Raw genomic sequence first — 17,515 nt, 5'->3', positions numbered from 1 at the left:
CTTCGATACTGGGTAAACTAAGGAGGCTTTGTCTGCATGTTACCAAATATCCAGCTGTCATACACTAGTCAGAGACCTTTATTTCACAAGGCAATGGCTGAGCTATACTGAGAAAAATAAACAGGGCCAATTTCACTGGGTGTTTGCTGCTGCTTACTTTCTCTTCAAGTTGGGCTGTAAATCCTCTGAGCAATCTGCCCCAAACAAGGAAGTTCATAAGAAAGAACAGGGATGTAGGAGGGGGAGAAACAGAGCTTAAAAGAATGTGATTTTTTTATCTGCACTTAAAACTCAGAGAATGTGCAGTTTGGAATTATCCTGGTTTACCTCTTTATCTACTCAGGTTGTGTTGATGCATGTGAAAAAGTGCTTTGAAAGTCCACAGTCGGGAGTTTTCTAAGATTCAAAGTAAAGATCTGGCAGGAAGTGTCTCCAGAACAGCAACTGAGTTATATTCAGAGAGGAAATGTTCCCAATAGGCCTGAGCTAATCGGAAAATAATAAAACCTGGAAGCATTGTGAACAGAATCACAGTTAAACTACGCTGATTTGAAATATATAAACACTGTCATGAACACGAAAAACATACACACTCAGAGAAACAGATTCAGCCTTATGTAAAACTAGCAAACGTCAAATATTAAAAATTAATCATGTATTTGGTTTTCTGAAGAAATGTTTCTAAATTGGTTATTTAAAATGAGACAGGAAGCACTGTAACTCATCCCCTTTCTTTTATGGTTGTACCGCTCATATCATGGTATGTCTTTCTTTGACGTAAAATCTCGGAATTAGATACTGAAAACAATGCCTCTTTTTGCTACTTCTAGCTGTGTGAAATGACGCTTACTTAAATTCTAAATCTTTGCTTTCTCATTAATAAATGGGAACAAATCCTGACCTCACAGAGTTATCAGAAGCATTAAATAAGCACAATTTCTAGCCCTCAATGGATAATAAACAAACGTTAGGCTCCAGAGTGTTACCCAATCCTTCAAACCATTAACACACTAGAAATAAAGGAGCGGGGCTGCAGTTTTATCTTTGCTTTTAAAGCATACATGATTTAGGTATTAGAATCGCATTTACATAATAAGCAAGCCATTTCTCCCTGGTAAGTCTGCTCCTCCAGTCAGCGTAACGTACTGTGCTGAATACGAATGTGACACTGAAGAAGGGATGGGCAACAGGAAGGAAGGAGTGGCAGAGGTTCAAGACGAACCCAAAGTGGTCAGTGCTGAAGCTCTAGTAGGAGAAAAAGAAAGGAACCGTGACAAATCCAGGCCAATATGATCAGTAACAAAGATGGGCACTCTTGTGCTCACAGGTTCCTAGGACAACAGAAACTGCCCTGCCATACAGATCCATAAAAGTTATCTGAGGGAAAGGGAAAGACTTGAGAGAAAGGGCATACATTTTTAGTACACAATATAACAATTATAAGTTAAGAATATTTTTACACATACCAAATGTGGAGGCTCATTTATCCCAAGTGGTTCCTGAAACATATATTAAAACATTTAAAAAATTATAATTGTATAATCACAGTTGTCTTTGAAAGTGCTGAAAATCTCCTTTGAAAAATGAAAAAATATATGGTCTGACCAATTTACTAGATTCCTTGAACTGGTTAGGACCCTCAAATAACCTACTAAATTAGCTTATAATAATTTTAATGTTTATTACTAATTCATTTTGAGTAATATTATAGCTAGAAGAAAAATGTGCCCCAATAGTCCATTAGAAAGATAGAGTCTGAACTTGCCAACATTCTCTTTCCCGTCACTATCTCCTGGGCACCCTATTGTTCTGCAGTGTTTCTTATTAACCACACTGGCCACACTCTTTCATAACTTTGTAATTTTGCACATGAGGAGATGATTCCCTCTTGGTGAACTGCCTTTTCTGCCCCACTTCCCTTCCTGGAAAAATTGCTTTTATCCTCTAAGACATGACTCAATGCATCCTCTTCTTGAGGACAGGCATGGTGCCCAGCTCCCCAGGCTCTCCATTCTCCCTTCCTCTGGTCCCTCAGCACTGCCTACACACTTCCTCACTAGTCATACCATAAGCAATTGTGCATATGCCTGTCTTCTCTAAGAGACTGAGACAGGGCAGTCTTATTCATCTTTCATCTCCAGTGATCAGTCCTGTCTGACACAGCAAAGGCACTAAATAAATGCTACTGAATGAACTGATCAAATTACAGAGTACCTAATCATCGAGGTGCTAATGCCATCTACTAGCTCTCTATGGAATCTGCAGAAATCCATATGCTGTTTCATTTTCTCTATAGATACATACAAAATAATCCAACAGCTCCACTTTATAAAAGCCTGTTCCATGTGTTCAATTGTATGCCATTACATGTCACTGGCATTGGTTATGTTCACATTTAACTCACCAGTTGGATAGGTCGTATTGACATGATTATATTATTTGATCCTCCCCAGTCAAAAAAGCATTTGTATTTCCCTTTCTCTAAAATGTATTGTTCTCCACAGAAGAACTTCTGCTGGTAGGCAACCCATCTAGCAGGATAAAAAGTAAAAAGAACTGAGGTGACACAGAATCGAGCAACCAATAATTTTAAACACCAAAGAAGCTCTAGGTTCTCAGAATAGGAGACAACTTACACGCCACTTTTAACGTGAATGGATCTTGTTTCACTGCCAAAACCCATTTCTTCTAAGTCAGAAATTTCCTGATTTGTAATGTCAATAAACTTCCCACTTTCTAGATCAGATTCAAACAGTGTGATAGAAGATTCTATGAAATTCTAAAAGGAGGAAGAGGAAAGTTTAGGAGAACAATGGTATTTTGTTTTACAGATTGCTGTATTTTAGCAAATTTTCACATACTTGTGGGATAATTTTCACACAAATAAATCCAGGAAGAATTTTAAATGGCACGGAAAACAATTTTAATAGTCACTACTCCTATATACTTTAAAGAAAAAAAATAAGTCTGAATTTACTTTAATCAGGAAAACACATTTTTATGAAATTGGAAATTAGTCAACAGTTAGTAAATTGCCAGGACTTACAGACTGTCACATATAACACTAATTGTAAAGGAAACTAAAGTCTCACTTGTGCCTAAAAAGCAAAAGCCATATGAACCCAGAAGTAAACACACAATGTACTGTGGGCATTGTGGGAGAGGATTTTATGAGCTTAAATGTAACAGAAAAAATAAAATCCGCTTGACAAAATAATTGTTCTTTAAAAATTAAAATCAGAGGACATCTCCGTATAGTCAGACGGCATATTTAAAACAAAAATAACAGAAAGATTCTAAGACCCAACTTGACAATCAGCAAAAGGCACACATAATTCACAAAAAAGATTAATGTTAAAAACAAACAGATGTATAATTTCACTCATAAAAATGAAGAAATTCAAATTAAAACAGATACAATTTCACTTTTTAAGTTAAGAAAGGTCTAAAAACCCAGTTTTACCAGGGAAAGTTCCTGGTGGAAATATAAATTTTACAGCTACTTTAGAAAATAATTTAGATATATATTTCAAAGACTGAAATGGTTTACATTCTTTGAGTCTGAAATTCCTTTTTTCTTAAGTTTCCTGAAACTAAATGATAGCCAATTTATATGCAAAGATGAATTATTTATCATAGCGAAAAGCTGTAAGAAGTGTAAATGCCCAAAAGATTTACAAACATAAACCTTTATGCATCCACTGCTTGATGGAATAAATACAATTAAGCAGAGTTTTTAACAAGCTAACAGTTAAAAATTATATCATACACTTACTAGCGGCCAGGAGCTTTATATGCCTTATTTCCAATGTGATTATATTACTATCACTCCCATTTTACAGCTAACAAAATTGAGTAACTTGCCTGATATAACACAGCTACTGAGTGGCAGAGATTGAATTTGAGTCCAAATCTGTCTATTTGTCTACTCTAAACTCTTAATCACTGCCAGATGTAAATGTAAGGATGAAACAGTAGGACAAAAACTAAAACTTAAAAACTTGGTAAGATTACAAGTTCTCAAAAAAACCCCAACTTTCATCAAAAAAAGACTAGAAGAAAAAAAAGAAAATACCAAGACTGGTTATCTTTGGGTCCAGATGTTGAACAATTTTACCCTATATTTTTTTCAAAACTTTATAATAGGTATATTTTTAAATGGAAAATACAGAATTCATTAAAAAAACAAAACAAGAGGGACTTCCTTGGTGGTCCAGTGGCTAAAACTGCACTCCCAATGCAGGGGGCCACGGTTCAATCCCTGGTCAGGGAACTAGATCCTGCATGCCCGAACTAAAAGATTCCCACATGCCGCAGCAAAGATCCCGCGTGCTGTACCTAAAGACCTGACACAGCCAAGTAAATAAATAAATATTTTTTTAAAAAAAACAAAAAACAAAGACTCTTCCTTTCTGCCTACTATATTTCATTGTTTGTAACTCAAGTCTTAGACCTACGGAAAAAAGTTATCAGCTTCTATACATCTCAAACACTATCAAATTTCTCATTATGATTATTATTATAAATATTATCTAAGATTTCTAGTATAACCATTCATTTTACATGAACAAGCAAAACAGTGTCCAATAAAAACAAAGCATCTATGAGGAGAGAAAGAAAATACATTTAAAAAAAAATTCTCTTGCACTTACAACTTGTCAAGTTTGAAGGATTTAAAAACTGCTAACACAGCTGGGTCAAATTTCATTTGAAATTTTAAAAGATAAAGGCTTTTTACCAGAAATTTTTATTATAATTTCTAACCCATATTCGTGTTCTCAATTCCTCCTTGAGAGTAAACATGTGCAAACTGAGAACACCTGTCACCTTCATTACTTTCTCATGGTTCTTAAGAAAACGGGAGCAGGGTGGATTTACTCTTCATGACTCCCACCATCCCTCATTTTATTAATAGAACACTTTTCAAAACACTTGCACTTGTTATCTCTTTTGAGCTCCCTTAAACCCTTATTTTACATATATATGTGTATATATACACATATGTATACATATACGTGCACATGTACATATAGATGTCTATATCCATCTTGTTACAGATATAGATCTGCCATTTTCCAGATACAAATCTAGAATATACATATATTAAATCAAGGCTTCAACATCCTAGAAGAGATTTTCCTTAAGGTATCCAGGACAAGCTTCCCCAATGACATTTTACAGCCTGGACGCCACATCAACAAACCTGGTTATATTGACAACATAAACTTCCATCATCCAAGGAACACGAACATGCCTCCATTTCTTGCAACATGAAAGTGTGTAAATAGCTCCAGGCGGCTGTGAGAATACAATGCGGTAATGACAACTGAAGGCGCCCATCTGAGTCCTGGTCAGGAACTGGTATCAACAGCAGCCGACCAAGTCAGGCCCCATGACAATGGGCAGGTCTTCAGCAGCTCTCACACGTGGACCCCTCCTCCCATACTCTGGTGATTCCGGAACGCTCCATCTCTGCTTTTATCTCCTCTGCCCCTACAACTGTTCTCTACTCCCTGTTAGGGTTGTAGGAATTGAGTGGGGATAAGCTGACATAAACCATGGGTCACTGCGTCATGCTGGAGTGAAACGGGACAAAGACAAGCACAGATATGTGCACATGTGCTGGGACTGTGCCTTTTCATTGAGAAATCACTTGTGTTACGGTGTCATGGACTCTACTTGAGCACTGATTTGCACAAAGCCTACTGTGTGGGTCGTGGGAGAGTGGCGGCAGTGAGGAGGGTGAGCTGGGAAGCAGGCTGAAGGCGCAGGCCACTTGGCAATGATGCAGCCGGGAGCTGAGCAGAGGAGGAGGGACCCACTGCCACAGGACGCAGTGCCGAGTACAAGTGCTGGCAGCACATGGGTTCACAAATAAATTTACTCATGTGGCTTGAGTTTGTGTCCTTCCTACTCTTGCTACCATTCCCAGAGATGTGGCCAAAGGCCACAGGAGACTCCTAAGTGACATCGTTCTCTTTTTTAATCTCCTGCTTTTGTTTATTCATGCCTTGTAGCTTCTGCCTTCCATCTTTTTCTAAGTATGTTTCTGAGCCAGGCTTCGGTCTTTGACCCCCTCTGCATTTTTCACTCAAACCTACCAAATATACAGTATCTGATCCAGTTGACTAGTTGCCATCGATATGGTGTCCCTGCTGGTCAGAGCTCTTAACTCCAAGCCAAATCCAGTCATCTGGGGCTAAATCTCAAGGGTCACATGTATAAAGTATGGGATAAAATATGCCAGAAAACACAAAAACAAAAAACCAAAACTTCTAACTGCCTTGCTCAAGAGGTGACTGCCACAGGACACAAGTCCTGTGAGGTTACTAGGTTATTCTAGGTTATTATCATTCTGACTATAAGCACAATTACATAATACTTAAATTTATCAAATAACTTTGAAAGTCACACAGATTTAAGTGGACCTCTGTTGCTCCAGAAGGATGAATAATGATGTAACAACCTCAAATCTGTACTCCATTTTGTATTTTTAAAGAACTTAAATCCAATGAAAAATCTGGGTAGTCTAATATGGTTTCAGGTACAGTACTCCCCACTGTTAGAGCAAGCTAATGAGCCATTGCTTCAGGACCAAAAATAAGTCTTAAGGATCAGTAACTTGATTATTCTTAAATTCCATAAAATCCCTCAGTTCATTGGGCCCTGGAACTCTTACGCTACAACCCCCCGGGGTGGGCAGCGTAATACGAGACGCCAGCTGAGATCTGGTGTATCCATTAATTTAGGAGACATAACAGTGTCTGCTGCACACCACCTGGTTTCAGAGATCTGAAAAGAGGCCCCAAGTCTGAAAATCATAACAAAAGCAAATCCAGAAGTTAGGCTAGTAAGAAACTGAGGGAAAACAAGCATCCCAAGAAAGTTTTATAGAGGAAGCCAAGGAATAAAAATTCCTTCTTTAATCCCTGGAGTCTAAATACTGCTATATCCCTTCTGGTCCTTTTCGCTTTAGAAAGTAATCAACTCCAAGTCAACATATCTGCCTGACTCATTTGGAATTAGAAACACATTTCTGGTTGTCCTCTCCAAAGCAATCCATGACACAGATCACGTTATCCCTAAGGAACATATCCAGGATCTGACCTTCGCAGATCCAGAGTGTTCCACGCACTACAGCCAGGATGTTAGAAGATTGCATTGTGTTATGCAAATTTTCTGTCCTCTATTTTCTATTATTTCAGCTTAGATCTTAAATGCAGTGCTTCACTCTTCCCAGGTTAGAGACCTCTGAGAGTCTACATGGGGAAAAGATGTCTCACATCAACTCTGCCTGCTAATCACATAAGTTGACACAGGTGACAACCCCAAGAGCTTTAAATCCTAGTTCTAACAATACTGTATCATATATTTAAAATTTTCAGAGGGTAGATCTTATGTTGTGTCTTACAGCACAAAAACATTAATAATAATTATAAACAGGGCACGAGGAAACTCTGAGAGGAGATGGATATGTCTATGGCCTTGATGGTGGTGATGGTTTCATGGGTGTATACTTATTCCCAAACTCCTCAGTTGTATACAAAAAAATATGTACAGGTTTTTACATGTCACTCATACCTCAATAAAGTGGTTTTTAAAAAAGAACTCCTCCCCAATTATATGCTATACCTGGAGAGTATAAAATATTTCATCTGAAAACATTTTCGTGAACATACAATTAAATTATAAATAATCTGAAAATTATGTAAATATTTATTATACATGTGTATTAGTCTGCAGAGTAACTATATATTTATAGCTACAAATGAAATGCTAATAATCCTTTGGCTGAATGAAATTCCAGCTTTCCACTCTTGAAGTGGTTAAATTTTTTACTCTAATCATTCTGTAACAAAGGAAAATGGGTAATATGACATGGGCTCTAGAGTAAGACAGACTGCCCCTCAGATCACAGCTCTACACTCGGGCACAGTCCTGAACACCTTAGATCCTCAGCTTCTGTATCTATAATATGGGAATCATGAGTCTCTATCTCTTCATCTTTGTGAAGATTAAGTGCAAGTATGCATGTAAAGCCATTAATAAGTACCTGAAAATGTTAGGATTATTATAATGAGGATTATGCTAACATCTTTACAAGGTAAACTAGTCCTAATTTTTTTTTTTTTTTGGCTGTGTTGGGTCTTCGTTGCTGTGCGTGGGCTTTCTCTAGTTGCCGCGAGCGGGGGCTACTCTTCGTCGCGGTGCATGGGCTTCTCACTGCAGTGGCTTCTCTTGTTGAGGAGCACGGGCTCTAGGGGCGCGGGCTTCAATAGTTGTGGCGCATGGGCTTAGTTGCTCCGCGGTCTGTGGGATCTTCCCCGACCAGGGCTTGAACCCATGTCCCCTGCATTGGCAGGCGGATTCTTAACCACTGTGCCACCAGGGAAGCTCCATAGTCCTAATTTTTTAAAAATCTAATTTAAAAAGATTTTCTTTGAAGGAAAGTCTTACTTATTTGTACAAAAACTGTGTCATCATTTTTGTAAATACCCAAAACTTTTGTTTGCAGAGGTAATTGACATGCCAATCTCTGCTCATTTTTCCAACATATTTTATCATAGACTGTCTATATCAAATATCTCCTAAATTTTTAGCTACATAGTTATACAGTATTTTTAATTTTTACATCTTCTACTATTGGGAGAGTTCAACTAGTGAAATCTTGGGGTTTTGGTTTGTGTTTTGCTTGTTTTAGTCATAGGCATCTTTGGAAGATACCATCATATTCACTGCTGAACATTTCTAGGAGCAACACTTCCACCCAACTCTTGTTTTTAAATCAGGAGGGAAAATTTTAAAAATTACTCAATACTAGGTGGAAGATGCTTTGAATCACAACCCTTAGCTTCCTCGACGCGTGTGGTCACAATGACCTAAAAGAAACAAATGGCTGTATCGTGTTTTGTCTGGCTTGCCTTTTAGTGCTCAAGTAAGGAGTAGCTATGTAGAGAAAACCCGTGGCCCTTGTACATTAGAATTGTGAACTAAATACCTCAAAAGCTATCTATCCATTGCTCATGCAAACTCAGTGCCCAATCTTCAGTGGACTGTGCTACATTTCTTTTTGGTAGAACCGGTTTCCAACTCACTTTCTTACCAACAATGATCACTCATGGGAAAAAAAAAAAGCTCTCCTGTTCCCTGTGCTGCTTCTCTCCCATTCGGGCTCCTCATGCCTGAACAGGTGAGGGTTTGCACCAGTGGTGTTGGTGGCCCCCGGCAGACAGAAACTTAAGGAACAGAGCACATAACCCCTGTGCTCATGCAAAGCCCACGTGGACCCAATAATCACCCTTCACTTCATTATCAATTCCTTCTAAAGGAGGCTTTGGAGGCTATGCCAGATAGTTTAGAGTTTATATGGGTAAAGATTATTTTGGAAATACACTGCGGTGGTATAACTCCTGAATTATGAGAAAACATGCTCCTCTAAACACACCAAAAAAGTCTCCAGAGCTGGTCAGAAAAATGAGCAACATTTGAGAAGCCCTGATATCCTGCAGAACTCTCTAACATCAGCTTCCGCCTGGAGTCCTGGAACATTCTAGACCTCCTGCCTCCAGGCTCACTTACCTTCTTCATCTCATGCCAAGAAGGTCAGGAAGAAAAGTGTGGGCTCCTCAACATGGCATATAAGGCCCTTCATTACCTGGCTCTGGACTCATCTTCCCAAAGTTCTGCCTAATATCCCGACTTTGCTGCATTTCCAAAACACACCAGGTTCACCGACATGAGGGTTTCTCAACCGCAGCACTATTAGCATTTTAGGCTGATGATTCTTCGTGGTGGGGGGCTGTTCCGTGAATCGCAGGGGTTTAGCAGCCTCCCTGGCCTCTACCCGCTAGATGTCAGTAGCATGCCATACCACCCCCCGCCCCCCGCCCCAAAGTCATAAGAGTCCAAAATGTCTCCAGACACTGCCAAGTGCCCCCTAGGTAAGATCACCCCCAGCTGAGAACCACTGGCTTACATCCTTGCCTTTTTATATGCTAACCTCTTGCTGAAACACCTGTCTTTCCTCCTCCCCCTGTCCCCAAATTTCTTCACTTGGCTAACTCTCCAACTTGAAATTTCAACTCAGCTGCCCTCTTTTCCTCTCTACTTCCAAGGGGAAGTCCTTGACCTTTCTCTGGGTATCCTGAGTACTTTGTGCTTAATCCAGGCATAGTCAAACAATATCAAACATTTATATAGGTGCTATCTACCCTATCACTGCCTGCTCTGCGAAGGCAGGGACTGAGTCTCTGGCCACCATATCTCCAGCACCTGACACAATACATCTAACAAAACACACGTTGACCTGATTAAATCTACCTTCCATGATTATGGAATCAATGGATGAAAACTAAACATAAATATTCTATATTAATCATGGCAGTTAAGAAAGGCAAGCAAGTCACAAAAGCCGTTCAGTTTAATGCTCTCAGGTATTAGAAACATTTTATAATCTTATGTTCTACCAGAGGTCATATCCAGTTTTCATGGAAAGCTAAAAAAAAAAATAGAAAATTAAGAACAAGGAGGCTAACTCACAGCTTGTAAGTACCGGAAAGACAAGATGGAACCACTTAACGCCCCACAGGTACTACTGTCTTCAAAATCTCCTTCTTCAAGCAAGAACTGCTGGCCTTTAAAATGTTCTTTTTCATAGGCAACCCACCTAGAAACACAGAGGACATCCAACTGAGTCATTAATAAAACTGCAGGCAAGAAAGCAAGAGAGAAAATCATCATAAAGCACCGAGTTGCACATCACCATATTTTAAAAAGCAACACATTTATTTTGCTACCATTTACAGAGACAAACAAATGGTGTATGCCTCATGGATCAACAGTTTTTATAGTTTGGAGGCTTTTCCCAACAAAAGGTTAACTGTTGTAGAACTGCAACAGAGGAACTCTCATTAAATGTTTGTGGCATGACCCGATACTACATCTCAACGTGGTCGGAGAATAGTTTGTCGAGTAAAAAATAATGGAAAGCACAAATAGCCAATGAGAAATAGTGCAAGCCCACACTGAGATTCAAAGATAATCAGTCTTATTTTTCTGATTAAGCCCTGCTGGAACCCCAGAATGATTACTATATTAAATATTTATTTAGGGTTTAAATCAAAGGAACCCGTCACCAGCTTCAGATCTGAAACACATTACAGGTGGGTTTAGCAAGCAAGAACTGGGAAATGCGACTGGGCTGGTATTAGCCCTCGTGGCCTAAATATATACAAAGACTCCTGTAAATATGTATGGGTAGGAAATGTTGCTCCCACTAGTTTATCAGTGGTGATGATGGAAACTGGAAGCACTGTGGCAGTCTTTCCAGGGACACAGGTTTCTTGACTTCTAAAATTATCAGTACAGAACACTGATAAACACCGTTAGTCATTAGTCCTCCAGGAAACTTACCTTTATTTGGAGCAATCCACAGTAGCTAATGCAACGTGGGCACAGATGGTTCAAAACACACGTTGACCTGATTAAATCTACCTTAAGCTGGCACTGTGTAACTAGAGTGGGACCCCCCTCCAATGGGTCAGAGTTCAAGGGTGACTGTTTTGGGCTCCTGGGTTGGGGACCTCTGAATTCTGGAGCTTGACAAAATGAAGCCAGGTAGGGCTGACTACAATTATTTTGGGAAGATACAAAAAATATTCCAAAGAACCATTTTCATAGGGTACAAAAATAACAGTAGCCACTCAGTAATCATGAACCTGTCTCCAATTTCCTTAGTGCATATGGCAGGGTAAGGGTCCACGTGAGTTGGAAAAAACATTTTATACATCTTCATTAATTTGTAATATATACAGAAACTAACACTATTTTATTCTTAAACTATTATGTGAAAATAAATTTCACACGAAAACTTTCAAATTCTAAGTTTACATAAATGTGGCTATTCGAAACATGCTTTTAATACACCTGAATGGGAAAAATAATATAAGATATAGAAGATCTAATATTAAAGGACAGATCAGCAATTATTACATAATGACAGTTCAAAAATCTTCTGCCCAGCTTTTCTCAATAGATAAAGTTTTGATTAGTATTCAATTTATATATCTGGGATATTTAAGAATAGATGTTACCTGAGAAAAATTAAGACACATCAACCTCACTTTCCCTAGACCCCTCGAGACAAGACAGAGGTGAGGAAGAGTTCCTATTACTTACAGATAAAGTTCAAAAGTTAGAAGTGAAAATAATGAAATAGAGAAGCAGTAAAACAAAACAAAAAAATAGTAGAAATTGTGAAAAAATAACGAAGTCAGCTGTTCGTCTTTAAATTAGGACATCACATTTTTTCTCCTGCAGGTGTCATATAAAAAATGAAAGTGTATACTGTTTTACCAGCCATAATATTTTGAGATTTTTATAAAATAACTGCAAATACACTTAGAAAATAACAATGCAAATCACTATATAGTTAATGATAAAACCATTCAGATCCTAAAGGAAAGAAAAGGCAAAAAATATTTTATATCAGGATTAACAAGAAGCATGTGTGTCCACAGATCAGAGAACACTGTAACTAAATACAACACAATAAAAATTTGTTTGTCTAAAAGAGCTGTGTTTTTCAAGCCTCTAATAAAATTTTTAAATTCAAAGATAAGGAATTAGCTGATTACTAATACGTCAGACTCAGACAGGCTGGAACCTGGGACCCTTTGCTGCAGTGCTGCAATGCTTGCACCTGAACAAACCTCTCCTGGAGCAACAAAATACAAAGAAACTATATGGGACTAAAAATAACTGAGTACATGTGCAGTTGGGGCAAATTCTGAACAAAAGGTACAAAGAGACCAGAAAACACAACTGCCACTTTTGAAGTGCCTGGAGCAAAGGCAGGGGGCTGGGGAGAAAAGGCAGGGCACTGCCCATGCCCCCTGCACACAACACCACCTAAGGGGTGGGCAAACTACCTAAGCTACCCCTCGGGCTCAACCCCTGGACACACCCTTACCCTCACCCCATATAAGGAACAAGCTCACCACCCGCTCAGGGAGTGAGTAAGAAAGGGAATTTGGTGTTTGTTCTCTCTCCCCCCCTGCTACAGCAGGGGCCCCAATGAAGCCTTGCCTGAATTTCTTGTCAGCCTCCTATTGATTAAAGAGGCCAAGAACCCTGGTAAGTAACAAGACTAATTATGGACATGACCTACATATCTAATGCATCGCATACTCTCTTATATTTCCATTTTGGCTAGTGTGGCCATTGCTTGATTTATTGTCAGAAATTGCAAAGGTTAAGTCTCTAAATGTAGACCCTTGACTGATCTTAAACAAGTTATTTAACTTCTATGAATAAAATATTTGAGCAGCATCTTTTGCTAGAATAGCATGAACAAGTTATATGATGTTATTACTGCAAACAGTAAGAGATATGGATGTTTAAATTAAAATAAACCATCATTCCAAACAGTCCAACCTATCAACAGAGAGACTAACACAATGTGTCTGAAGGAATTCTAGCACTGAGTTGACAATGGCAAATAAGCTATGAGGAAGGCTTCTTCTCTATGGTTTTACCTGCCAGGATACAAAGGCACATCACAGGTGCAGTCATAGATTTTCTGGGGTTCTTGCCCCAGTAACTGCCGATTGAGACTGGGATGGCGGCATGATGGTTACACTTGGGTTTGTACTTAGAAGTTCTTAGGGAGCTTTCTTAAAACAATGCAGGGCCAGAGGATGACTAGTGTCAAGAATCCTCGACTTTGTAAACACACAATCCAGGCTACTTCTTTAATGAGGGAGGACTCACTGCCAAGATCCTCAGCACAGAAAGTCAACTAAGGTAGAATAGGGGGTAAAAATTGCGGCTCTCATTCATGGGCACGATCTGTCAAAAAATAATTTTATCTTGCAATTCTTATCTTCTATATTGTGTTTAGAAATACTAAGTGTTTAAGTTTTAGAAACTGTTTTCTTCATTTAATCTATCTCAAAATCTCTAATACTAACAAGAGTTCACAGGAAGCTGTCAATAACTCATATTTTTTATTTCCCACATTTCAGAAGGGATGTATAGTTTTAGACTAAGGTAGGTTGTTTTTGCTCTGCTTAGCACGTTTTGTGCCGATCTTCAAAAATCGACAACTGAATCACATATTGAAAATATAACACTCACACTCCACCGATGACACGAATTGATCCAATTCCATGAAAGTCTACATCATTTTTTAAAAAATTAGGGACAGAGTCTACATGTTCACTAAACTCTTTGGCCTGTCCATGGAAGTGAGGTTTTTCATAAATAATAACCTGAAAAATATGAAAGAAAATTACTTAGCAGGCTCATATTTTAGAATAGATACATACTGATTTACTTAAGTGACACTAAAGGCCACAACCTGAATTAAGGGCCACTGTCCATTTTCTTCATTAATACATACTCAAAATATAGCACACTGTCTGACATTCACGAGGAATATGTGAGTCTTTATCATCATAAAGCTAAAACATCTTGATAATAGGTTTCTCTCGTATCACTATACTCAAGTATGATTACATTGTTCTAGTTACCCAAATCCTAGGACCATCTCATGGAGTAAACTGTCTTATAACTGGTTCTTGAATTATCTTTCTATGTTTTTCTCTCTGTTCAAAATTTGATACAGACCTGCCTTACAGTTATTTAATTTCCTCTATAAGAAATAAAAACTCTCTAGGGGTTCCAGGGCATAATGACAAATTATCTACTGGTTTGAGAAAACATGCTGTTTCTTGTAGCACTGCTTGTATGGTCACTACTAATCACTGAGAAGAATTAGATATGCAAATTCCCAAATTTAAATACAAAACTTCCTAAAAGTTTGAAATGATTGAAAGAATTTTGGTATTTTTATTGGATATTTGGTTCAAATGGGGGAGGAGGGAATGCAGTAGGAAACAGATTTCTAGTATTTCATTTACTTCAAACTTGGATTGGTACAAGTTCTTCTCTTCTACCATTCTGATGCTCTTTACTTCCCAAACACAAGCTGCCCTTAGTACAGGAAAGTGATAAGAGTGATAACAGCGCTCATCTATTCACACTCTTATCACTTGGTCCTATTTACGGCTAATGACATAATTTGTGTACAATTGGCAAATAAGACCCATGCTTAGACACACTGAACCAGCAAGTTATAGCTTCTTTATTAAGAAAACAAAAAACAAACTGAGAACATTATACAGACTGAAAAAAATATGTAGTACTGTTCCTGCTGTTTTCTACGTATTAAATTTTCAGTGTTTATTGGAAGTGATGAAGTATTATTTGGGTTTAATACATGCTACATATGCTGAACACATTCAAACTAAGTAAGAAGCAATAATTTTTTGATGAGTAAGTCATAAGCCAACACCTAACAACGTGAAAATTGTGACTATCCATTCCTTTCACACACCTCTACAACTTGTCAGACTCCCAGCCTGTCGCACCTGAAATTCTCATTCAGCAGACAAGGAGATTGAGACATCACTCAGGGAGTGTCACAACTAATTCTGAATCTATTAGGTCACTGGTTCGAAACCTTGGTTGTATGTTAGAATCACCTAAGAAGCTTTGAAAAATTTTAACCACACCCCAGACCAAAAAAAGTATCTCTTCCAGTGGAACCCAGGCATAAGTATGTTTTTAAAACTCACATATGTATGATTCCAACATACAGCCAAGGTGTATTAGAGACAGTCAGATACTAAGTTTTAAAAAACTCCATCTATGTGATTGAGAGAACGGTAGTCAATTCCACAAATTAGGAAGCCCAGAAATGGGAAAGCTGGAGGAGTTGTGCCTTGTTTTGGAGGAGAGGAGGATGAATCCCTGTCTCCCTGCCTGTCTCTGGAAATGCTGTAACTTAATTAAACAGAGGTTTTCTTCCTATCTCTCTTTACCATAATTTTATAATTCCATTTCTTTTCCTTTCCCAAAACATACTTAATCCTGGCATTACTACTACCCCAGGTTTCATTGCCTCTACCGTCCCCTTCAGATACTCATACTTTCAAACTGACATCACCTAATAGGAGCTGCCTACACCTCCTTCCATCATCCTTGATCTCCATCCTCAGCATCACGCCCAAATGCCTGCCAGGTATTTCCACTTGAATGTCTAGCTGTCACCTCAACCACTCCACAAAACAAGTATCAAACCTATCATCTTTCCACCCTGTTAGGAGGTTCTTATTGGGTCTGACTAGGTTGTCAGAACAGACCTCCACCTTTGCATACTGAGCCCTCTCCTCATTCAAGCCTGGGCTCTCAGCAACCACTGTGTGCAGTCACTTCCCACCACCCCAATATGCATTAGCTAGCTATTATTAGCATACATTCAGGTAATCATTTTTTTAATTTTAATAGTCCAAAATACTTAAAGATTAATACTCAAACTTTTTAGCCTGCTACCAAAGTGTGTTTAAGACTCACCTTTAAGTTCATAGGCATTTCCACTTTCAGTCCACCCTTAAGATGACAAGAAATTTTAATATTAGACATATACATATTTAAAGTACTCAAAAGTAACTAAGTGATGTACGTAGGTTATATAAAAATCTGATTAGTGAAGATTACATACTAGTCAAATTTAAGTTGTGTATTTTAAAATTTAGAAATTTAAGTAGAGAACTCTACAGTGGTCAAAATCAAGTCAGACTACTCTACGTCAGTGTAGATGGGGTAAGAAATCTTAAAAGATACTTTCTAGAGTATAACCACTACAAGGAAGGAAACCAAACTTTGGTGCTTAAGTACATGTGACCAATTAAAGATTTAACCCCACAGCAGAGTGTCTCAAAACAGTGGAGCTGTTAGTAGATTTAAAACTTTCATCTGGCAGAGTACATGTCTAAACCACATAATTCTAAATTTCTTCTCTACAATTGCTTGGGCTTTCTACATTAGAGAGAGCACTTCCTCTTCCAAGTTCTATCAACAATTCGTATCACACTTACTATCTTTGTGACCACATGGGTGTAGAGCATAAAAGGTAACCCACTCCTCACAAAAGCTCTAGTTTATAATTTCCTTGTTTCCAATGGTACTCCACACTGCGATATTCCTTAAAATTTCTCAGTTTTTCCTGTTGTTTTTTTTTAAAGGCACAGCACAACCATAATGGTTTATCACATAGTACCATTTAATTGAAGTTTGCCCCTCAAGTAAAAATGTTTGCAACAAAATAAATCATTAATGCAGGCATTTATTACTTTTAAGAAGGCAACCATTGACAGAACTGCCCATTTATTGTTAATGCTGAACTTATCATTCATTACTGCAATGGAAGAGTATAATTTCCAACAAGCAATTTTCTAATAAGCATCAAAAAAACAAATTCAGAACTTTGCAAAATTTTCACAGAAGACTACTATAAAGAAACTGCTTGTACTGTGATAAATTTAGCACAAAGTAAATTCAGACATCTGTCTTCTAGAAAACATTAAAATATTTTCGCACACACTGAAAGAAACAGAAAAACAGTGTATGAATAGTTGCCCATTCAGTAGTATACGTATACATTTCTCAAGAC

General features: G+C 38.1%; 1 protein-coding gene across 2 annotated transcripts in view; it reads right to left on the bottom strand.

The window, feature by feature from the left end:
* The window catches only part of CRYBG3 (crystallin beta-gamma domain containing 3), a 113,083-nt gene that overhangs the window by 41,272 nt on the left and 54,296 nt on the right, over nucleotides 1-17,515 (bottom strand). For both annotated transcript variants that reach the window (XM_024759205.1, XM_024759206.1), the window contains 6 exons: nucleotides 16,417-16,452; nucleotides 14,137-14,270; nucleotides 10,540-10,666; nucleotides 2,637-2,779; nucleotides 2,405-2,531; nucleotides 1,467-1,499 (listed from right to left, as the gene is read on the bottom strand). In XM_024759205.1, coding sequence (XP_024614973.1) covers nucleotides 1,467-1,499; nucleotides 2,405-2,531; nucleotides 2,637-2,779; nucleotides 10,540-10,666; nucleotides 14,137-14,270; nucleotides 16,417-16,452 — 600 coding nt within the window. The remainder of the gene's footprint in view (nucleotides 1-1,466; nucleotides 1,500-2,404; nucleotides 2,532-2,636; nucleotides 2,780-10,539; nucleotides 10,667-14,136; nucleotides 14,271-16,416; nucleotides 16,453-17,515) is intronic.

Source organism: Neophocaena asiaeorientalis, unplaced genomic scaffold (genome assembly GCF_003031525.2).
Source record: "Neophocaena asiaeorientalis asiaeorientalis breed wild unplaced genomic scaffold, Neophocaena_asiaeorientalis_V1.1 scaffold197, whole genome shotgun sequence".
NCBI lineage: Eukaryota > Metazoa > Chordata > Mammalia > Artiodactyla > Phocoenidae > Neophocaena > Neophocaena asiaeorientalis.
The sequence above is the reverse complement of the archived record's forward strand: the minus strand, read 5'-3'. Positions and strand labels throughout refer to the sequence as shown.